The sequence below is a fragment of the Oryzias melastigma genome, linkage group LG23 (assembly GCF_002922805.2).
Source record: "Oryzias melastigma strain HK-1 linkage group LG23, ASM292280v2, whole genome shotgun sequence".
NCBI classification, from domain to species: Eukaryota; Metazoa; Chordata; class Actinopteri; order Beloniformes; family Adrianichthyidae; genus Oryzias; species Oryzias melastigma.
The window spans coordinates 12,127,638-12,152,768 of record NC_050534.1 but is presented as its reverse complement, the minus strand read 5'-3'; the positions used below and the strand labels follow the sequence as shown (position 1 = coordinate 12,152,768).

Below are 25,131 nucleotides of genomic sequence, written 5' to 3'. Positions count from 1 at the left end.
GTAGATGGGCCAGCCCTTTCAGTAACAGACACATGTGTTTTACATTTAAAGGTGTGTGGGCTACTGCACCTGGGAGGTTCCCATGTGGTGCCTTTGGATGGCTGCCTCTTTAAAATCAAATTTTTTTAATTAAGCAAGACATGTAAGGATTTAAATTAAAAACTTCAGACATCAGAAAATTCCATTCCTCTTTTATACAATGTCCTCAATGTAGTTATTTATGACTGATGTCTTTATTTTATGGAGAATTCACTTTAATTTATTTGTGAACTGTAGCTGACATTCATTTCTCTCTTTTTGCAATAACGTCTTCATCTCCTCTTGTTTATTATCAAGACCTCTGAAGTCACCGACAAGAGAAAAAGAACGGCTTTAATCTAATTTATTACCCGGCCGACACTTGTCACGATGAAATCATTCGCAGCGGCGTCCCACTCCTACTCATTTCATTAACAATTTTAATTCTTCACTTATCAACCGCTGCCTTGTTCTTGATGGAGAAAAAAGGGAAAATAATTTAACGTGATGGAAGAGTTTTCGCTCAACCATGACTCAGCAACTTTCCAGTAATGATGATTACACCGATATCTACGTAGATTTTTTTTTTTTACTCTTTCACCACTGCAGAGCAAGACGAAACAATAATCTAATCTAATATTCCCCAGAGCCTTATCACAAAGAAATAATTTCCTTCTCTGCAAGAAAGTCTCAGTCAGCAGTTCCCCCTTGCTCATTTGTTTTTCATTCTCTCCGTTGTCAGCGGGTTACAGAAAAGCTGTAGATTCAGGGGTTGAAGAAGACAGGAGGTATGAAGGGAGGAGGAGTGAAATAATGGTGCGATGATTAGATTAAGTGAGAAGGAGAGTTGGCACAGGAGCAACTGAGCTGAGGTCAGCATTCCTGGCAATTAGAGAAAAGGAAAAAGATGTAGATAAAGGACGGAGAGAAAAACGAGGACGTCCACTTCTCCTTTGTTTCCTCTCACCTTCCTCCACTTCCTTCTCTTTGACTCTGATTCATTTTCATGTTTTCTGGCACTTCTTATTTTGGTTGTCCGTTGTAGTTAGTTTTGCTGAGTAGGAGGGGGAAAAGCCAACCAGCAGCCAACAAGCATTAAATACTTCCTGAAGCTGAGTCCAGTCTTCTCTGCTGAACGCAACTTCAGCACTGTCAAGATCAGTCTTTATCCTAGTGAACAAAACCAACCTGCATCACATCGATCAGGGAGACGCCTTTTGTTCTTGGTAGCTGGAGGTTACTCATCTTCTCAACGGTCTCTTTCAAAGCATTTGACTTTTTTTTTTTAAATTACCAATTCAAGATGTAATGAATGATTGTTAAATCTTTGAGAAAGACTCAAATATAAGCTATTTTTTTGTTTCAAATTAACCAAAAAGAGTTTTAAAGTAATAATCCTCTTTTGATCTATTTTCAAAGTGTTTTATTTATGATTATTTATAAGTAAAATCATAAAACCTGTGTCGTTTTCTATGACAGGTTCACTATTTCATTAGAAGTTTGCTTCTGATTTATCGGCGGCAATCCCGTGCCCCCTTCCCCTCCCCGTCACCGAGAACTCTGAGCAGGGAGCTTGTGATCTGCCTGGCGTATTTGCTACGTCACAAATAAGCTCTTTTTCAGACACCATGCTCCTGAATAACAACAATTTAAATGCAGAAATACACAGAAAGGCTATTTTAAGCTTGATTTTCTTAATATATGTCCTCCAGTCTGAGATAAATGCCACAAGAATGTGTTAAAAACTACAAAAATGTGATTTTTATCAAAATGGGTCTTTAAGAAACATAACCATGCAAGAAAGTGCAGTTTTTAAATCAAAACAAGATAAAAAAAAAAAAAAAAATTTTTTTTACAACTATCAGAATTGCAGTTCCCAGTGGGCTGCACAGTGGTTAGCACTTTCGCCTCACAGCGAGAAGGCTCTGGTTCGTGCTGGATTTTGCGTGTTGTCCTCATGAATGTCTGGGTTCCTATAGACCAAAAACATGCTTCATAGGTTAATTGGTGGCTCTAAATTGTGTGTTTGTGTGGCCCTACAACCAACTATTGGCCTGTCCAGTAGCTTGGATAGGCTCCAGCAGCCCCTTGACTCAGAAAGGATTCAACAAGTTCAGATGAAGAAAGTTGACAACTGTTAATTTTCTATTATTGGATCTGCAGCTTTTCCAATAGTGTCTAAATCTACAAGCTTTAACTCTGTCTGATGTGTTTCGCATAATCTGATCGCTACAGTAATGACTGACTCTTCAGCTTTACTTTGGAAATCATACAACTGACCCAAATAGCAGAACAACTGTGTTTGTTTACATTAATAGTTAACCCACTCTAAGTTTTTTTTTGTTTTATAAGACCTTCATGACATTTAGATTTTTAAAAGCATTAAAAAGAGCTACACTTACAATGATTTAGAGTTGTCTTTATTTTAAATATTTTAACTATTTTGTCCAAAAAGCAGATGTTTTATGAGTAAATAATTTCTGCTTAGACTCCAAACACTGAAAGCATGGTTAGTGCACATGTCAGGTCTTTTAAAGTGAAAATAATAGACAAATGTCATACTCTGCTTTCATCTGCCTGATTAAAATGTCATGAAATTCATCTCAGGTTTGAGGTTTTAAAGCTGTGGCTTCAATTTAAATACAGCCTACAGATATGCTAGAATTAACAAATATTTATACAAACCAAAATAGCTACAAAATATTGAATTAAAAGACAGATAAATAAAAAACTGCATAAATTTTTGTATATGTTACTGCTGTTCATAAAAAAATGTTTAAAAATCATAAAACAATGTGTTTCACGTGCACATTCCAGGGATCATTTACGTCTTTATGTCTAATTTAGGTTTTAAAAACTGATGACACAGTTTATGATAGGATCACACATAAAGCCACAGTGCGGACTCCTTAAGTCCGGCTCCTCGGAGGGCTCAGTATAAATCTAAAGGGATTTAGATAGACCGAGGCTGATAGATTTAGATTTACACCCTCTGTTTTTCTGTCTGAAACCTCCCTGCACTCTAGGAAGTCTAAAGTTAAACTACAATGAAACCAGCAGCAAGACTAAAATGAAGATTTTAAAGTGTTACTAATGTAAAATAATGGATCCACAAAAATGTGAGAAAGTAAAGTAAAAGTGAACAGATTTTTGCACTGTTAATTGCTTCTGCAAGCATGACTGTGTTTGTAGGAAGTGATCTAAGTACAGTCTAATATTAGTCTCTATGGACCCCCTTTCCCCCTAAGTGAGAACTTAACAAGCCTGTTATTCTTCTGTGGTGTTAACTAGCTACACGACAGGTGGCATGTTATGGAGAGTACAGTTATGAGCAGAAAGAAAGCTCACTTTCTTTAGTTTTTCAGTTGGAAATTTGGTTGAAACATTAAAGCTTTAAAGAAAATACTTAAGTAAATGTAAAAGTAATCTGTTAAAGGTTCATTGTTGCTGTCTGAGTAGCAACTATGCTTTTCATTTAAAGCATCTAATTAAGTCTACTTGTTTTTTTTCTGTTTTTTCAAGGTTCATTTCAAATTTCACATTTATAATGAATAAATAAATATTTATTTAAGAAAGAACCTTAAGGAGCATTTTAAACCATGAGTAAAAATGCCAAACTATTGCCACATGTTAATGTCCACGACAATAAAGTAACAAAAAAAGGTTTTGATTTCTTTCAGAGTGGTGGTTCCCAACCCCCGTTCGCGGATTTGTACCGCGGTTGGGGGGTTGGGGTACCAAATGCAGAGAGTAAAAAAGAAAAACACGTCCTACATTTTTTCCATTTTATTTATAATCTGATTCCGATAGAAGTTTTATTTTGGAAAAATACTGGATTCTTTCCACCACATCCAACTCATTCTTGACACATGTCAAGTCACTTGCTCACGTGTCCAAAATACATCTGCTACTTTCTTGAATTGGCCACACCGACCGCTGAATTGAAACCCCCAAGCTGGCAAAGTTTAAAAAAAAACACATACAGTTTTTGGAAAGCTGTTTTTTACAGAAAAGAGCCAGAAAGGAAACAAAAGAAGAAAAAAAAAGGAAAACTGCAGTTTAGAGACAAAAAAACAGAATTAAAAAATATTTAATATTATTCCCAAACGCCGTTATATTAATGCATAATATTCAGCAGCCGGCTGTCTAATGTTATGATGCTGCTGGTACTGTAAATGTGTTTAATTGGTTGATATTTAGTCAAAATACTTTTTTTTTAATGTATCCGTCGCATCTTAAAAGTCGAGCGAGGCTGAAATTAATCTGATTATTTAGCTTCCACTTTGACTGTTATGAGTTAAGGGAAAATCTGTATCACATTTTAATGCTTTCCACTTGAAATCTAGAGTACAAATAAACCTTACTTTAATATCTTACAGAGGATGGAGATAAACTTTGTCCTCAAAAGTTAAGGGACACTGGAAGTTAAAAAAAAATGCCAACTTCAGCGTCGTACAGGTTGGTTTGTGAAGATATTGACTGACATTAAACTGATCCGTAGCCAGAAAAAGATTGGAAACGTTTTAAAATATTTCAGGCTAAGAGCTTTTTTTTGTCTTGATGTGAACGTGTGAATGTCATTCGGAAAACTCCACAAGTGTCCAAGAACAAAATCCATCCATCCATTTGCCAAGTTTGCTATATCCTTTTTAGGGTCACAGGGTTGCTGGAGCCTATCCCAGCCATTGTTAGGGAAATGTTCATCCCAGGGCAACACAGAGACTACACACTCATATCAAAACAAACTTTAATCATACATGTTTTGGGGGGGACACAAGCACAAAAATGTGTTCTTGCAAAATAATTTTGGAGATTTGAGCTCTATCTTTAGCTGTTGTTCTTTATCTGGCTAAATATCTCTCTGTCGACATGAAGCATTGTCTGTAGAAGTATACTTTACAACTCTGTCCTCCTTATAGATGTCTGCTTGGTTATATCTCTCTGCAGACGCAGAACAGAATGAAGCTGATGGCAGATAACTACGAAGACGACCATCTGAAGGTGGCGTCTCCAAACTCAGAGCTGCCCAACAATCACAAGCCCTCTCCGGATCAGGTGAGACTTTCAGATAATAATGTTTTCTTAATTCTGTTGTAATTTGCTTTGGCTTTTGTCATCACCAGACAGTATTTTGTTCCCCTCCAGCTTGTTCTTTACTTTTTAACTATCTCAAACTAACTTCCTGCCTTTTGAACTCACGCTGCGGCTGGACTAAACTAACCAATAGGACGATGAGGAGGGCATTTGGGCCTAGCCAATCACATGCCTTCTTTCACACCCTCACTCAGCCATATTGTACAGAAGGGTGAGCGTCTTTTCTGTCTGGATCTGCTCGTGCTTGGATATTCTATTCATGTTTCATCCATGGATCTTTCGCTTTTCCTTTTTTGCACGTTCTGCATTCCATACAATCGTTGACTTTTGGTCTTGAAAACTCCTCTAATTTTTTTCCACTTTTTATATAACATGTAATTTTTAATTTTGTTAGCATGCTGCTTTTGTTTGCATGTTGTCTTTTACTCTAATAGTAATTTTTATCATTTTTTTTTTATTTTGCAACATTCAATACTTGTTTTTTTTTTACCACACTCAGTATTATCTTGAATTCTTTGTATTTTATTGCTGAAATCTGCCCAAACTGATACAGACCATTAAGTAAAAGGAATTATGATTTTTTTCTTCAACTTTCTATTAAAAATGTTTCTACACTTTGCAGCGTCTCAAAAATACAAATGGATTAAGTAAATCAAGTATAAAAACTGCAAAGCATGTCAAACATTGGTTTGCAGTTGCAGTTTTAGCAATTCCTTTGCAAATTTCATGTCTCAGCGTCATTCAGTTCAAAGTGAATTGATGTCGCAAAGATTTTAATCAAATGGAAAATATCTTAAAGTTTAGAAACATGCAATCGCTGAAAGCAGCCTCACATTATGAACAGGATGTACGGGTTTACTGAGAGAGCAGCGCTCGGGCAGCGCCACATATGAGTAGCACATGCTGCTTTCACTGCAGCTCAGTTCCTCCAGAGGGATTTCCCAGCAGGATGCAAAAAGGCCCAGAGGTTCACTATTGGATCTGAAGTTTGACCCTTCCTATTAATTAGAGGTAGCACCTTCCTGCTGAGAGAAGCAGGCCGACCGGCACACACACAGTATGCATATGCCATCGCTTTTTCCTTCTGTCTCCACGAATGCGCACACACACACGCACCCTCCTACGAGCTTGTAAGGCAGGTAATTTGCCATAGTACATTTCATCCTAACAGTGAGCGATTGTGAGTGTTCCTGTAAGGGGATTCTGTACAGCAGTGGGAGAATGAAATGCTTCAAAGACGGCAGCTGCGGAGAAACACATGAGAGCACTTTCAGCACACATTAGCCATTATTAAGAACATTTCATGGTATTTTACACTTTTTGTTTTTTATAAATACATATATCTATTTTACTTTTATTTATTTTTTGCCAGGTGAGTGGGTTTTAGGTTTAAGAAAAAGGTTCAAATCTCAGTTTTGGGGATTTTTAAATGAAGTGACTTGTAAAAAAAAGAAACATTGACATTACATGCTATCAAAGTTATAAACTTCTCAGGATTTTTCGTGTTTTGAATAAAACATGTAGGTGTAACAGGATTTTTTTACAATTAGTTTTTTAAAAAATAACCTGTTTTGTTCATTCCTTCTCCTTAATATTTTTATAAGCAGCATAAAATATATCTATTAAATCTTAGATCTATTCTACTATATCAATAAAAATGCAACTGGTTTAGCTTTCAAATAGACCAAACTACCTGAGAACTAGCAAGTCCTTTGATGAGCACACATTGAAAACTCCTTTCTCATTACACCAAGTCTAGATTTTCTAACAATTCACAGATTTGCTCTGCTTTCAATTTGCAATGGGAGTTTTTTTCTCCCTCTACTGCATGGCGCTTACTTCTCTTATCTTTTTTTGTTTGAAAAAATGTGAACCTGTGGAAAATATGTTTCTGAAACGCACCAGGGTTCACTTGCAAGTGAATGAAGACTTTAGCTTTTTTTCTGGGTTTTTATCAGAATGACAAAACAAGTGAATCATCTGACGAAATAAATTTGGTGCAGACTTAAAGGTCCAGTGTTAAAGCACTTTGATATTTGCTGCGGTAAAAGTTTGTAAAAAGGACATAGGTTGAACTTAGATACATTAGTCAAGAGTCAAAAACTCTATTTTGTTTTCTGCAAGGTATTAAATGCACAAATAATTTGGTTTGAGGTTTGAGCTTAAGTCTCACATAATTTAACCATAAACTGTGATTTTTTTCTTCTTTTTCATTCCATGTGAGGTCAGGCAGCTGAATGCCTCTCTTTGGAGTTCTTTCATAGTACAGTAAGAACCTGGTCAGGACGCATGGGAGGCTAATAAAGCTGCACAAACACACACCGTGCTGCAGTGCTGTATAAATGTATGCCTCCTTTGGGATTGTTTTATAGCTCAGAGAGATACTGGAAAGCACTGCAGACTCATTAACCACACACGTTGAATTTGTTGACCATTGCAGGGGGAAAAAACCCAAACAAAACATATCATTGCTGTAATCAACGCTTAAAAACTGTTGTAATGTTTTTAAGCTGTGTGACTGAATTAATAAGTAAGTGTAAGAGAACGGCTGCTGCACAAAACTTTATGTTTTTGTGGGCGTGGAACAACTTCTTGAGGAGTTGCATCTTACATTTTCGCTGTGCTCATCTGCCTGTATTCTTATGTTATTGCAGCAGAGATAATTTCACGCACAAACCTTGATCTTTTACCTTCTCTACTGTGAAGAAGTAGTCATTAGTATGAACAGTTTCTGAAGTTATTGGATGTGCAGCGAGAAATCAAACAAACAAGCAGGATTATTACGATGATAAGCAGATCAAATAGCAGTATTGAACCTCTTGGAGTACTGTGTTGTTCACATAAAATTACCCAACTAAAATTACAAAAACAGCAAGCCATAACTATATTTCATCTACAGTTAATTTTTCTGTATTTTTTTTTAATCTGAGACTATACTTTGTGGACAACCACAAACTTTCAAGACACTTTTTTTTTTAACTCCACCTTATTATTCAGTTTATAAAATATTTATTATTTAATGTAGCTGTTAATCATTAGATGATGAATCAACCGAGTAATGTTGTTTTATATAAAGGTTAGGTATTAAGGTACCTACGCCTCATGATTGTGTTAGACTCCCGATGCAACACAGGTCAGCTTGTTTTTGTTCACACGGTTGGCATCTTTTAACAGTTTAGTAACAACCTTTAAGTGTTTAAGACGGCTGGATCCAAGTGCAGAAGGTTTTATTGGCACAGACAGGAGAACAGGAGTGAAGCACAGCTAAAAGTCCACAAAGCTAAATCAGGGTAAGAATGGTACAAACAAGACTTCGCACTAAACTGATCTGTGCTCTGACTAAATATTGCTGGGAGTGATTACAGATGGAAAACGGCTGTGGGGCTTCTGGGAGTGACTGCAGGGGCTGATGGGAAGTGTAGTGTGGAGACCCAGGAAGTGCTAGTACCCAGGTGATGGATTTCGCTGATGATCAGAGGGGGAAACGGAGGACAAATTCATGACAATAAGGAACTATAGCCTTACCATGACTCTAACGATAAGGAGTTGTGGACACAAATTCACGAGGGTCGCTAGCAGGATGCTAAATCACAAGTAGCAAGACAAGTGTACAGCACAATGTATGCTCCATTTAATTTAATGTGCTTTACAGGAGAAAAACTCAGAGTAAAGAAATCATTATTTGGATGGTAAAATCACAATTTAAAAAGAAAAATCACAATTTTTACATTTAATTAACATCAATTTAAAAATAATAAAAGACAAGAGTGTATATGTTAAAGTTCAGCTTTCATGTATTTCAACATTGTCAGGGTGAAAGCTTCTATGATATCAGAAAGACTCCTCCTGATTTTTGCAGTATGAAACAGTAAAACTGTTTCTGTGTTTAGTCCTGACTGAGCAGCAGCAGAAGGCCTGTTCCTGACCTTCTCAGAGGTCAAGGTGGTTCAGATGGAGCCAATGTGCTAAGCCATTTTCATTGTCAACCTTACTTTTAATTCATCATTAGAAGCAGCTCACTATATTTGCATAAATTACTCTAACCAAGGCTGTTTTATAGACCCACTCCAATGAAAATTGTGTTTTTAAGATGTTCTTGTGGCATTTTTCTAAAATTGGAGGACGTGTATAAAGAAAATTAAGGTTAAAATCTAATTTTAAGTATTTCTATTGAAATTGTTATGGAGGAGACAAAAAATGATCATAAAATAAAAAATAATTCAGTGTCTAAAATCCAGATTATTTAATTTCATTATTTTTTTAAACAGTATTGTAAACGTATTTTATCTAACTGATCTAACAAATGTTTTTTTTTACATTTTGCATACTGCAAAGGCAATTTATTTATTTAAATATAAGAGTTAAAGAGGCCCAGAATAATGTTTCAGTGAGTGATATGATCTTATCTTCCTGACTGCATGGATTTGTGTTCGCTGAGTGACGATGAGCACAGAGCGCACACTGATGCAGCTGGGATTAAATATACTTTACCAACTCCCATACACACAAACAGGCCTCTTAACATGCTTCCTCTCACTTAAATCTCACTATTCCCCACTGAGGATATCTTGATGTGTGTTTCTTATCTGTGTTGGAGTCGATGTCTCTTGGGGGGTCCTGTCTCATACGTCTACATGTGTGCAACTAGTTTTTTTCTCCTACAACACTTAAATAAAGACATGTATGTTAAATCAAATTCCTCCTTTGTATGTTATGTAAGCCTTTGTAGGATTTCTTTGAGATAAGCGTATTTTTATAGTTTAACGTAAATCTTTGTGAAAACCTTAAATATTTTTTTTTTCATGTCGCTTAAAGTAATAAGTAAAAGGAATAGAAACTATACCAATGGCACAATTTTAGTGATTAAACTTTAAATCAAGTGGTACATGATATGAAAATGTGAAACCTTATATTAGAACCATGGATGACACTGTTTGGAAAAAGTTACTCATTCTCCAAAACTAAAAAAGAATCTAAGAGTACTTTTTTTTTAAATTTCAGCTTTTTTTTGCTATGCTTAAAAAAATACAAATTGCTTGCTTTAAACATTTTTTTGGAAGGTATTTATACAACTGTTTGATTTAAAACCTCACTTTTTTAACTTAAAAGATACTACAAGATTATTCAAAACATTTCCTTCAGTTTCCCTTTACATAATGGTTAAGAATTATTCTATCTTCATTCTTGTGCCAAAAAAAACAAAGTTACGTATGTAACTACGGTTCTATTACCGCCAGAGTTCCCGGTCCCTCTGGTTCTTGGACCATTTCTTGCGAAAAGTGTTTGGAAACGCCGGTTTATAGCCTCACCTGGGTCAGGGGAAGGTCACAGGTGACTTTACTGTCAATAAACTCTTAAACTATTCACAAGGAGGATCATTCAGTGCTTGATAATAACTAATAAAATGGTTTAAAATTAGAATTTCTCAGTTTTGGTTTAGTCAAGTTCGCCATACAGACATACAAACTCCACCTCAAACATAATTTGAATAAAACTTTTTTTCTGGACCTGGAGAAATCTATATGTATTAAAAGATTATTTAAATTATTTATAGGAAAAAATATTGTTGTTACCTCAGACAAAAACAAAATTTATAAAGAAGAGATCAGATAAATTTAAAAGGTGACATGTTGGTTAAAAAATAGGTTAACATTTTTTATTATAATGTGTTATGTATTTTTATTATCAAGTGATTTATTTTCTTTTTATGTTATTTTGTATGAATTTCGATGGAGATTGAAACAAAAACTTTATTCATTTAATATGTTTTTGAGGAGTTTTTATTTATATTTTATTGTGTAAGGAGCATTAATTAACATGTGGTTGTTTGAAGGTTTTTTTTTATCTTAAGTTGGTCTTGATTTAACCCTAGAACACTTTCACTTTTGACGGGCAATTTTTACCCCAAATAATATACCCAAAAAAAAAGTATTTATCATACAATATAAATCAAAATATGACAACACTTGATGAATTAGAGTAGTTTTCTTTTATTTTCAAATTTGATATATGTCACAAAATGGAAAATAAAAACAGGAAAATCTTAAAGACATGATTGAAAATTACTGAAAAATTAGGAATTTGAAAAGAAAAAAATCCTAAAAAAAAATAATAATAATACTGGAGACTTGTCCGTTGCTCCTCCCATTCCTAGGACATGTGAGTTTTTACACCGGGACCCATGACAATCAGAAAAATACAAGAAATTGAAAATCATGTAAATACTTACAATCACCCGTTAACAGTTCTCCAAGGTTAAAATGGTAAAATCTTGAATTAATCCTATCGGAGTCCATTAAACAAAATGATCATTTTAGTCATTATGTATGTATTTATACATATACTTCATTAGTTTCATTTATTTCAGGTTTCTGTATCAAATGTTTTGATGTTTGTCAAATGTTTGAATCTGCATGCTGTCATCTTCACTTCTCTCTGCATGCCTGCGTCTGTTCCTGAGGTGTTTCTTCAGCCAAACTCTTCTTCTTCATAGATTAAAAATATAATTCTGTTTCCCTCCCTCAGATTCTCTCTCCTCTCCTGGATCTCCACCAGAATTGTAATAAGCTGAAGCTTTACATCAGCCATCTGACCTCATTGTGTCAGGAGCGAGACCCAGTCATCCTGCAGGACTTTGCCCCGCCCCCTGCCTATCACCGCTCTGACTCTGCCTCCTGGCATACGCAGCTGCACAGCATGACAGAGGAACAGGTAAGAAACCTCGCCACGGACAAAATCTGTGGAAGAACTTCAACGACGGCAAGAACCTCACTCTGTTTTCTGCTCCAAATGAGGACATTAAAGAGAGGATGTGGGTTTTTTTATGGGAAAATAACCGACCACTCTTAAATTCTTAAACACCTTGTGTCCTCATGCACTCTAACTTAGGAGTATGTACGCTTGGTGGGGGGGCACACTCCAACCCCCTGTTGGGTTTGACATTATTGCAGGAGTTTACTTCATCAGGTCACCTGTCATCCAGCGCCTGGCTATGCAGCAAAAGCTTTTTTTTGGTCATTTTAATTTACCGTGCAGGGAGTTAACCCTGCTTCAAGCTTTTGGCAGCCGGCGGAGGCTTGATTCTTTGTGTTCGTTTTACCATCAGAGAGAGGAGAGGCCGCGTTGCCGTAGTAGCTCCTTATGTTTTCAAACATTCAAATTAAATAGTATGTTATTCAGTTTTGTAAATCGTGGTTGTCCATGGCTTCCCCTCTTCCATACTGAAAACATATCAGGCATTGCATGGCCACTACATGTGGTATGCATTGAAAACTGTAACTGTAGACACTTAGAGATCGCTGTGACAGACTGTGTGGTTATGATCTTAGTTTGGTAAGTCTTCATGAAAGCCCTTCTGTGTTTTAAAGCTGGGAAACGTCTCTGGGTGCTTCAGATATAAGGATTGTTGTCACCTTGAGTAAACTTTACATTTGGAAAATTAAGCTGTCACTTAATCACGCCACACGTTATATGATTGGAGGGCAAGTCTCTATTACAGAAAAACTTTAATACACATTTTTCATCATCAGTCTGTTTTCATAAAAAAAATGCAGACCTTTTGTGGTTTCCAAGCTGAAGTTCTTTAGTTTCAAAAGGAAAACATTCTCTATTAAAACTGATTATGTGGGCAGCTGTAAGAGCTTATCTAACAAGATTGAATATTGCCTGCAGCTTTTTAGTCCTACCTTATATTTATAAAACCATTTCTAAAAATATTAAAAGCAAACGTTGGTCATGCAGCCACATGGAGTTTCATTTCACGTCTGAAGTAAGTAAAGAAACTAAAACATAAACAGTGGGGAAAAAATGTCGCCAATTCTACAAGTTGTCCCACTTAAAAAGATGTTCTTTAAAGACTAAATTATTAGTAAAATGAATCAGAAAATAAGTATTTATCTACAGACGGACAACAATTCTGTTCCTCTTACGCCGGGTTCTACGCTTCCATTTGGCGCTCTTGTTAACCTATGGGGTCAATTCTGGCAGGAAGTTGCAACAAAATACATAATACGAAAATACGGTTTATTTTCACAATATAACCAATTTTTCACAATAAAACGCCGCGATTGACTAATGCTATTATGTTTTTGTGTCTGAACAGACTGTAGGGATGAAAATAAACATGATTCGCGGCGCTTCCCCGTCCAGTGTAAACCCGATCTTGGTCCATTTACTTCTTTTTTAAGAAACTCTTCTATCCTCCACTTATTACGAGTATCACTAACCCCTGTTTGAACTGATTATCTGTATAATGTTACATTCACAAGCATGTGTCACTCTGAATTACGCGCTTTTAGCATACAGTGTTCACACTGAACTGTTGCTACCTTATACTAGCGCATGTACTCACAGTTGGATTTGAAATGTTGAAGTGGTAAAAATCTCGTAAATCTTGCTTCAGGATTTTTTTTTCTTCTTCAAAGCTTTATTCCGATATATAAAAAGACTTGCCAAATCCGTGGCTTTTTAAAGTTATCAAACTGATGTCATGCATCTTTACAGCGCTTGCAGCAATGTACTAATATAAATGACCAGTGACTATTGATGACGTCAAGCGGAAGCGGAGTCTGAATTTAAAGACACTATCTTTTCCACATCTCTCTGCTTGGAGGGATAAATATAATGGTAGGGAGAAGTCGTAGAGAAAGGGAAGCAACTCAGATTTGCCCATAATTCCAACCGCTCACAAACCATAATCGTTAATCTGTTCTCCGTGATCACTTTTCAAATGGTTGGTATTTCTGTGAACTAAAAGGAACGCTACCCATACGTCATTACCAAATCCAAGTCTCTGATTGGTCAAAGTTCAGCTTGGTTTAACTTTTAACACACATGCAATGGTCGTACGTAGAGCCTAAAAATTGACTTGAAAACTTGCTTAACTACTGCAAGAGTTTTGAATAGGGAGAGAGAATTGTACAGAAACAGGTTAAAATGAGAATACAAAAGGTGTGCAGTGCAGATAATTAGGCTTTTAGTGTGTAGTTGTGACTTTTGGGTTTATTTGGTGGTTTTAATAAACATTTAGCACATAAGTCCTCTTTAAATGTTGCTCCTTTTCTCACATTTCTTCTCTCGTAATCTGTTTTTGGTAATATTGTTTGAAATTACCATTTATTTTCACTCATTTTTTAGCTAACTCGTCAAGTAACGTTCAGGTTTATTCATTTCTCTTAGTCTTTTCATGGTTTTTGCAGACTAACCTCTTTAATTCAGTATTTTTTGCAACTGATTTCAGCAATTTATGGAAACTTTTTGCTTTGACAAATTTAAACTTTTGCTGAATTGTTTCAGTATTTTATAAACAAATATGTTACTTTAAGTAAGGCAGTACTGTTACTTTTCTATTTGATCTCTTTAAACTGTTTCACTATTTAAAGAGGCCAAATCAGGACATTTGAGGTTTTCTAATCCTCATTTTACAGCCTTATATTAGCATTATTTTGATTATTTATCTTTTTTGGGGGTTGTCTTTCAATTGACCTAATGTTTGGAGGCATTACTCTACATCCATTTTATGGGCAGAAACAGCATTTTGGTCGTATCTTTAACAAATTTTAACTATTTTTAAGTTTGCATACAAAAAATAAAAGCCTCCAATCTTTGAATAAAACATATTTTTAAAAAATCTAGTCATTATCCTCCTAAATTGTGTGATAAAATCAAAAACATAACAAAAAATTGAATTTTCCACCCTCTCTGGTCTATTTTTGCCCCCACACCATATCTATCTTCTTACTCAAGACCTTAAAACGTTTTCTCGCCACGAGGAAGTGAGGTCCCCTCTCTTTATTTTTCCTTGCCTCCATCAACACTACCTTTCAACTCATACAGTCTCATTTTCTCCATGTCAGTCCTGCCGTCGTTTTAAAATAATCACCAGCTATGTTTTTATGGGTAGATCTTTCCCCTAACATCACAGTTTGCATCGCCCTGCTTCTCCGTTTTTCTCTGTCCACCCACAGCTGGGCAGTGCCACTTTAGGCGCCTCGCTTTTTTTTTTGAAACACCAACCCTGTTGACACACAATCGCAGAGACACACTGCCGCTCTTTCATTCAGGCCCGTTTCCCTCCGTCGTGTGACACCATTGCCCTGGTTGACCCAATTCATAATTCACACACTGAGGCTCCTTCCAGACCACCGTGTTTCTGTGTGCCAGCTTCTCGGCTGTGTCTTGTGGTGAGTGTGTGTGTTTTACAAGCCCTTGCCTGGCTCTGTTAAAATGCCTGGCACTCTATAAAGCTATTAGGTTATAGCATATAAACTCTCCTGGATGAGAATCTCAAAGAAATATCTCAATCGCGTATGTTTTGACATCTGTGTCTTCAATCTCCCAACATTAAGGTGTCTTATAATCTTTTTCTTTTTGATTCTTAAAATAAACTGCATCTCTTTGTTTTTTTGGATTCATGTTTCTGTGAAAACCTTTTTTTTAAGTAGTGTCCAGTCTGTAAATCTGGTTGATTCAATTTCTAGCTTCTAATGGTTTATTTGAGCACATTAGAAGGAAGATCTGAAGCCAACCGTTTTTATTGATGTCCACTTAGCCTTTGACATTAGCACTACAAAGCAGTGGAAAAGCCTTTTGTGATTAATTATGGCCTCAAATGCATCATTTTGTTGCTATAAATCACATTGTATTAAAGAAAAAATCTTTAAAGCATAAGTTACATTATTTTTGACCTGTGATGAAAATTATGTTTCTGGCGTTTTAACTAGAGGTGTCGGGAAAAATTGATTTGGTGATATATTGTAATATTTTGTTTGGCAATACTTATATCGATTTAAAATGCTCACAACATAATACTCAATTAATTATTTATTAGCGTCCTTCAGCGTCTTACTTTTGTTTTCCACCTAAACCTCCGGCCACTAGTGGGCAGCACAGCACACTGAGCCACTTTGAGCAGCTCTTCACCCCGACTAAAACAACAAGATTTTGTGTTAAAAGTGCAGTCTCGTTGGTTCAGTCAGCCTCGCGATTTTTGTTGTTATGAGACATGTATTAGTTAGTTTTTACTTTGGAGGGGTACAACCAAAACTCAAATTGAGGCCCCGTTGCTGTATCAGTATACAGATGCAGTGCTTAATGTTGTATTATTACAATCAAATAGGAGGACATAACTCCTGTAAAGAAAATTAAGCTCCAAATTGTATTTCTGAGTATTTCTTTATTTCAATCGTTGTGAATAAGGAAAAATGCTGTTTGAAAAAGATCTTATTTGTGACGTAGAAAATACTCCCTTCCATTCTGATGCATTCACGACTAAATCCATGTACAGCTTTTGTTTTCTTCTGGCTCAAAACTATACAGCTGGAGCTCAAATTTTGGAGGGTTTTGAAGAACTGTAAGCAAGCAGGAGAAAATGGAAACAGATGGATTACCGGTACGTAGAAGTGGGGGGTGGGTTGCTCAGTGCCAACGACATCCACATTTCAGAGCTGAATTTCCGATGAACTCCTGCCGCTCTGAAGAATCAATGTCCTAGAAAATGACACTGATTTTTGATTTTGGCTAAAAATGGCATACTCATTATTAAAATTTCACTGAGAACACTTTTAAAAAACTCGAGTTGATTTTTAAATATTTCTGCCCACAATCGACATATTCTTGCTTAGCTGTACTAGCATCCAACCACCAAAGCTTTTTGTGTTTTAATCAAGAAAGACAATCCTTTCTATGATTACAACACAGTAAGGTTTAAATGTCCAACAGTGACGGTCCCCTACTGTATTTTTATCATTTAACATCATTTACACCCACCGCACTCTGACTGCATCTTAAATTTAAATTTCAGTACCAAACAGACAGCTTACCAAGTTTTGTCCTAGTGTTTCTCCAAATTAAGAAAATTAAGAAAAGAAAGTCATTCCTGCTGGAAGTTCACAGAACAAAAAAGATGTATTTGTTTGCTCATCGGTTTTGTTTCCAGATTTGAGTCACTGGTTGGATTGTTGAGGTCCTCAGTGAAAGTGGAAATCTTGATCAGTCCTGGCAGATACCAATAATAATCTCAGAGCACACAAACAGCAGCAGGCTGGGAGCATTAAGACACTGTGACGGGGTACTCGGGGTGATGCATTTCTCACGCATGTTTTCAACGTGGACTTTGTCATCTGATAAAAGTGGAGGCATATTTGTGTTTTGGGGACGTGTGAATGATGGATGCCAAAAAAAAAACCTTCCACGCAGATTTGGTTAAACCGCAGTGAGTGAATTCTGCCAGCTTTAGCTGATAACATATTTCAATGTGGTTTTTATCAGTTTCTTCTGCAATAGTGTTATAATCTGTCTGCTTTATTTGAATCCTCTGTTGTCTTTATGCTCCTGACATTTTTATGGTGGAGTTTCAGGTCAGTTGAATCAAAGATTATTTCTGTTTTTGCATGACTTGCTGTTCAAACTCAAATGAACCACTAAAAAATAAAAGTTTAAATGAAATAGTGACATAAAATAAGCTGTTTGTGCCTAAATTCTTGACATTACAGAGCATCTGTTAAGATTTTGAGCAAAATGTGACACAAACCTTCAACATTACGTGTTACTTACATGTCTACTGTCCACATTTGCCTGGTTTTGGTGGAGTGTATGAAGTGTTATTGGCTGAGCTGGCCATTGTGTCACTTTGCTTATGAACTCAACGTGGCTTCTTTTCCGTAAGTCTCTATCAGTTCAAATGGAAACGGCTCCCAGACTGAACGTTTCTGAGCCAAATCAAACTGGACTAACCTCACATGAGCGCATGCAGCGAGTACATCCCCACAAGCCACTGCGGTGTAAGAAAATACTGCAGCGTTGGGGATCTGAAAGCGTCCTGCTGTAGCTTTATATATGCTTAAAGAAGAGGACACAGTAAAAAAAATCATATAAAAAATAAAGGAAATACTAAAAACTCTGCAAATCTAATAATTTTCTTTTTAAAAATGTAAACAAATCTGGCATATAGTTAACTAAAACAAAATAATATATCTTAAACTAAAAAAAAACATTGGAGATAATAGAAAGAAAACATCATGCAAATGTACTTACTCTCCACAAAATCTTAATTTATGATTTTAAATTAATATTATTCCATTTTAACTTTGTTATACAACTTAAAAAACTTGTATTTGAAATTTCCCTTTAAGAATATTTTGAAAAAAAGTTAAATTAGGAAACTTTTACTATTAAAATTTAGTAGTTTCTTAGTAGGAGTTCCTACTGAAGGAAAATGTTTATTTTTGAAATATTTTATACTGAAATTTTCCGTCTTGTGCTTTCATCCTTTTTTCTTTTTGTTGAAAATGTATAAAACATTAACTCCGAATAGAAATTTTTAATTTCAATTTAATTTTTATTCATTTCTGAATTACATTCTATTTATATCACAAACAAACACACATATAGTTCACTCATTTCATAAATAATATTTAAAAAAAACAAATATTTATAATTTAAATCAGCAGCATCAAAGTTGGAAAAGGAGTGACTACAAGAATAACAGAACCAGCTTTGGTGCAAATTGTAAACCAAACAGAAAATTTAAATATCAAAATTAACTTTCAGGCTTTACTTTCTTTCACAGTCCTTTCAGAAAGCATAAGTATAGTGACAAAGAAGTACATTTTTGTTGTTTTATAGTGCACACTATCACTGTTTTCCCAGTTCTCGGCTGTGATGGCCTCTGCTAAAACGATGCCCTCTTCACTGACTGGCAGGAACAGTGAGCAGCTGTTTGTCTGTTGGACAGTCAAGCTCACTGATTGGGTGAGTTTTGATGGACAGGACATAGAGAAACAGGACGGGGCAGAGCTGGAAGGTAAACATCACAGCTGATAATGTGTACTGTAAATACTGGGTAACAATGGCAGTGGAATTCTAGCTGTGCTAGTATGAATCTGAACATCTAACACCTTCAAAATAAAATATAGTCAGTACTTTGATATAGCTTTTAAGGCCAGAGAGATAACATAGGTCCATTAATAACAATAAAATAAAAATAATCTGGAGGGCCGGATATAATTATGTGTTATACGTGAATTAAATATTTTTTAAGACAAATTGCACCTCAAAAATTTAAATCTGCAAAAGTTAGTATGTTGAAATAAAGGAATATTATTGTACATTTATGAATTTTTAACATATTTCCAAAGGTATCTAATATTGGCTACATCAAGTCACAAAACAAAAATAAGTTACATTTCTTTGGTAGGTCTTTTCTATATAAATTGTGATAAACAAATGTTAAATGAGCTGAAAGTCCAATTGTCAGTGTGAGCTGTAAAAGTGAAGACTTGCACTGGCCAATGATTGTGTCGCAGTGGTTTTAAAATGTTGTTTGTTTAGCATCAAAACCGCCAGATCCTGTAAAGAAAACTTATGGGAACAATTAACGAAAAATTAACTTTACATTTTAGCAAAAACACATTTAGGAATTAGCCAGAGATCGGTCTTTGTGCAAAAAAAAAGTCATAATCATCAATGATTTCAGCATCTTCAGAGCACAAATCTCTATATTTTTAGTCTTATGGAAGTTATAACCCTTATATGTTAAAAAGTGAAGTCCAGTCCAGACAAGAGAAGTCATAGGAGGAGGTCTGAGGGGGGGGTGTGTTGAGCAAAGACTCAAATCCATCCATTTGTCCTCTCTGTGGTCTGGGGTCTCTCCAGGCTTTCATTAGAGGCAGTTCTGCTTCCTGCTCCAACGATGATTGTTTTCTCTCCAAACATGACACAGAGGTCCTCAATGACCATTACACACACACACACTATAGTGTGCACATTATCTGCTGACATTATGTGCAGCAATGCAACCATTTAACTGATCTTCACCAAAATGTTACTTTTAACTAGAGTTCAATAGTTTGCTGCTATAAACACAACATCCACACAAATGTCGGAACTATGCGAACTTTCCAGCATTGAACTCAGAGATGAGGTCATCAGACGCTCACACACACGTTCAACCCTCAGTGCCAGTTTCACACAAACCCTCTGGTTTTACATGCAGATTTATTGAACCCAGGCTTAATGGCTAAACCAGGCAACTGCTTTTTACATGTCCGTCTTTTTGAACTTTTGCTCCGTCTCATTATCAATTCTTCTATAGAGCTCTCCCTCTTCATGTTGTACTTATTATTATCATTCTCTATTGATTAGTCATCGTCGCCGTTCCTCTCGTCTTTTTATAGCACCGAATGCTGTCCTTTTTTCCTGCATTTTCTTTTTTTCCATTTCTTTCCTCTGTTGTCAGTTATAAGAGTTCAAACTGGCCTCAGTGACAGGCGAAGGCCAAAGATTCACATGCTAAGAGTTATCTGCAGTTTGTGATGTTTTCAACATGTGTGATGTTTTAACATCCACTCGTAGCATTTTTCTCATGAAGGGGGACATATATAAAATAATTTAATTGTATGTCTGACTATTTCTTTATTCAATTTAGGATGAATCAGAAGCAGATGAAAGAAGCTGAGTTTTCATAAGTTTGTGATACAGCAAGTGAAATGGGCAAATCAAAGGCTCACTGCTCCACTCGGATGCGTCCATTTGACGACAAATAGATCCATGAACGTCTTCATTTTCCCCGTCTGAGCTGCCATCTGGCTCAAAGCTTTACAACTGGATAGCTTCAAAAGCGCATCTTATTGAGGGTTTTTTTCTTATCTGGGTTGCCATATTGTGTCATCTTATTTATTCACTTAGATTAGTTTCTCAAAGTATTTGTTCAGCTTGTCTAGAGTCTGAGCTTGTTTGTGTTTATCATTATTTTTGTGTTGTTAAATGAGAAAACTGATTCTGTGTGAGCGTCTCTTTCAAAAAGTTTTTAAAAATACTCCTAAAAGCACTTCTGTCTTGAATTCTCCTCAGAGGTCGATTCCAAAACACTCTTTTGGCCATCCAGGAGCACTTCCACTTACAAGTCCTTTAGTTCTAGTCCCGCTGCAGCTCGTTAGTCCCCGTTATTACCCGCACCGCCCGTGCTGGACGTGGCTCCGATGCTTCTGGGCCCAGTGCTCCATAAGCAGCCAGCTTACAAAACCATTTGCACACATCCTTAGTCTGCTAGACCACAATGGTTTAAAGAGCGGCAGGAAAAGAGGAAGAGATTATAGAGGTCTGCCTTGGCCTATTATGCTGTATCCATTTGCACTGTCTCTTAATTTTGAGTTTAAAGCAGCCTGGAGCCTCTTTAAACCTTCTACGACTGGGTATTGGCTTCCTGTAACTTAGTCTGTAAAGTTAAATAGAGGCTAAGATTTCCATCAGGAGATATTTTAAAGAAAAAAATTGTTTTACTTTTGTTTTAACGGCATCTTTCTTTAAATGTCAACACAGGAGCTGATTGGAAAACAGTGCAAACGGTTCTGTCTGACACATTGGGTCTACAGAATTCTCAGAACCTCTGTGACATTTACCGCAGCACGGACGTCTTTATGTCGTGAAAGTGGGTCAGTGGGCCTCCCTGTAAGCATATTTCACCAATGGAGACATGAGATTCAACCTCACAATTCAGGGGATATCATTTCCTCTATATCAGTCAAAGCAGGGGAAAGTTCAGCTATTTAAAATGCACAGCTATGAAGTGGACATGTGATGGAAAACAGACGTTTGGCTCCGGATTTGTAAATGATTGTAAATCAAAGACTGTATCAAGAGCCATCATAGTGCGTTCGGACGGAGCTGCTGACCTGTGCAGCATGGACTTATAAAGTGCGGTTGGATGATGCATGTGCTGTCCATTTCCACCTCTTTTTTTTTTTTGTTTTGGTCTTTGAGCAAATGTGTGTGTGGTAATGTCTCTATCTCTGTGTGCTGAGTTACGGTTTCTTTAGAAAACATTAGCATTCCTGTGCAAAGAAGTTCAAGCCCTGCCACATGTGTCAGGAGGTCAGTGCGCACACACTTTACACCCTCGTCCTCAAGCTGATAACACCAGTGAATGTGTGCACCTTCAGCAGTGTCTGCATGCGTGTCCCCCCCGGTAACCCAGATAATGATTCATCACGATAATGGAGCTTTAATGGCTGCAGTAAAAACCGTCTTCACCAAACACACTTTTCTCGCTGCTCACCTTTGTTATTTTCTTCGTTCTAATAAATCCAAACTCTCGCTTTAGCCGCGCGCCCCGGTCACGCACACGTCATGTGAAAATCAAAGCTATGTGTCATGCACACTAACAGTTAAACTCCCACACTGGCAGGAGCCGTGAATCTGGCACCACTTCCTCTCACTCACATTAGCTTGAACAAATTTCTCCTCGGCCGCTCGCTGGGATCACATCAGATACATTCATGGCTTCAACCTAAAGCTGCTCACGCTTCAAAATATTCGTTTTTTGTTTTTTTCAAGGCTCACTCCAGTCATCATCCGTTCCTAGTGTTTTTTTAATTATGAATATGATGTTTTTAGACAAAAGAGGGAAAAACATTGCTGTTTTCTGCAGTAGTTCCTCAGAAATTCACCTCTTTTTGAGGATCTAGTTGTCTACAAGTGGATACATCGGAATAGATCATCTATTCTACGTCGCAAATACAATTTTTATCAAACAACATTTTTTCTTTGCTCCTGATTTACAACAATTTCTAGAAAAAACATTCAGAAATGCAATTTTAATCTTTATTTTCTTCATATATATCCTCCATCGTGAGAAAAATGCCTCCTAAACATTTTAAAATTTTTATTTGAGTGGGTCTTTAAATCATAATTTTCCCCAAAACTGAAGTTTATTGCTTAGCAACAGCAACAAAAAATAAAATAATACAGTTCTTTAAAACGCTTTGGTTTCATAACTGTTTTTAATAAGCTTCCTATCACTTTTCTGTACAGATTTACTCTGGGGATTTATGAAAGCTATAAATATGCTTCAGGAAGAAAAAATTAGACAGATTTGCAGGTTTATAATAGTATAAAATCAAGAACAAAACAAAAAACGAAACAGAATCAAATGCACCATCGTATGTCATTTAAGAAGTACACTTTAAGGTTGTTAGTCCATTAATAATTTAATATTTACACAGCATTTTATTGAAGAGACCCTGGAGGATTTCTGCAGGTTTCACTTACACCGGCACACGGCCAAGAGAACGGCCTCCAGAGCAGTAGCTGCTCTAGAACCACTGATATCAAATGTTGACACTGAGATTTTCATGACCAGCCAGAGCTGTCTGGATTGTGTATGGAAATAAAAATCACTGCACAGATTATTGTAGCATAGAGTGTTATGTCTAAGCTTGGAAAAACAAATAAAAACTTTACGAATTTTAAGCTTTCTCCAGTAACACTTTTTTCTAGCCGTTAATTGCTTGTTTGTAATTCTGGTCATTTTTAATTGACTAAACACTCAATTTACTGCTGGAAAAGTTGTGAAAAAGCAGTACGTTGGATTTGAACCTTCCTTTTATTCTTTCTAAACTTCTCTTGACAGAACATCTGTGACCCGGTCTCACAGAGGCCTCAACCACCTGATAAAACCTCTCTAAGCCTGGATGTAAAGGTTTTTAAACTACATTTTGTTCAACTGTGGTGTTTTTTTCCAAGGGGGGTCAGAAAGAATGTCCTGTGTGGGTTTTCTCTTGGCTAATTAATCGGACTTCTCTCTGCAGGCGGACAGTAAAAACACAGTCGAGATCAGGGAGTGCAGCTCCCACAATCTTCTGAACAGTCCAGTCCTCCTATGAGAGGTTCCTCCTATTCTCGCTGGTGCAGTTGCATACCACACGGTGCTCTTCATTGTGTTTCTGTTGTAGTTTTGTGGTGAGAACTGCTTGTTTTAAGATCTGTAAGGAAAAAAAAAGTTTTTCTGGGCTCTTTTATCCAGATTGCCCGTTGTCAGTGACCATGTCAGATCTTCAGTCAAACAAATGCGCAGGAATTTGATGGAGGTCAGTCTTTCCATTTCCTCCATGCTGCTGGACAGTGGGAGGTGTGTTATCTTTCCAAACCTTCTTGGTCCATGATGGGTGCCTTTACTTTGTAGTGTTTTGGTTGTAACCTGAACTTCTCTCGGCCAGATGCTGTTTTTTTTACTGCGTGTCATTGATGAATATCATCACAGTGGTGTCATCAGCAAACTTCAATTTGAACAGAGTTGGAGTCTTGGGTGAGGAGTAAAGGAGTCAGGGCCTAAAACGTACCCATGTAGAACTCCAAACACTTTGTGATCTGTCTTTTTTAAATAAATACACTAAATAAGATCAATTAAACCTAACAAAAAAGTTGAACTCCAGTTTTTCCCATCTTAATATGCAGCTTAAATTCAGACGGTGCCCCACTTTTAACAGCCACAGGATTCTTTAAAGTCTATACCATGCAAATTCAACTTTTGAGCTTCTAAATGAATTATAATGTTCATTCCTCACTATAAACAACTCCAAGGCTGTATTTTGATCCATTCACGCACAGCTGATGTCACAAAACGAGAGCAGCCCCTTTCAGGAAGAGTCTGCTGTGCCAGAACCACCCCCCAAGATAACACAAACTCCCAATTTCTCCAGAAAGCTAGCGGTGCTTAGCCACTAGTTTCACCGCTCGTCTATCGGTGCTCAGCTGCTAGCTTTGCCGCTCAGCTAGCGGTGCTCTGTTGTTGGTCTCACTCCTCAGCTAGCGCTCCTCAGCTGCTAGCTATGCCGTACAGCTAGCAGTGCTCAGCTGCTAGCTGTACGGCATAGCTAGCAGTGCTCAGTTGTTAGTTTCACTGCTCATCTAGCGGTGCTCAGCTATTAGTTTCGCCCTTTAGCTAGTAGGGCTCAGTCGCTAGCTTCACCACTCAGCTATCAGTGATCAGCCGCTAGCTTTGCCACTCAGCTAGCTCAGCCGCTAGCCCTGGCCATTACTACAACCAGTGTAGCAATAGCCGGGGCAATTATAGGTATACACTTCCGTCTTTGGGAAAAAAACAAATGTAAATAACTCATATTTTATAAATAATTTGTTCTTTAGCAATATGTGATCATATACGTATATGAATCTAGTTTACTCTGACTGACTTCAGAAAAGCATGGTATAGAGGTCCAACTTTAAAGCTGCACTTTGTGCATC

General features: G+C 36.7%; 1 protein-coding gene across 11 annotated transcripts in view; it reads left to right on the top strand.

Moving 5' to 3' along the window:
* Nucleotides 1-25,131, top strand: part of LOC112158504 (ELKS/Rab6-interacting/CAST family member 1) — a 129,034-nt gene that overhangs the window by 98,673 nt on the left and 5,230 nt on the right. For 7 of the 11 annotated variants that reach the window (XM_024291937.2, XM_024291953.2, XM_024291961.2 and 4 more), the window contains 2 exons: nucleotides 4,966-5,073; nucleotides 11,638-11,823. In XM_024291937.2, coding sequence (XP_024147705.1) covers nucleotides 4,966-5,073; nucleotides 11,638-11,823 — 294 coding nt within the window. Of the gene's footprint in view, nucleotides 1-4,965; nucleotides 5,074-5,245; nucleotides 5,324-11,637; nucleotides 11,824-25,131 lie in introns of those variants that run through there. The other 4 variants (XR_002921326.2, XR_002921328.2, XR_002921329.2 and 1 more) reach the window with 1 other exon arrangement.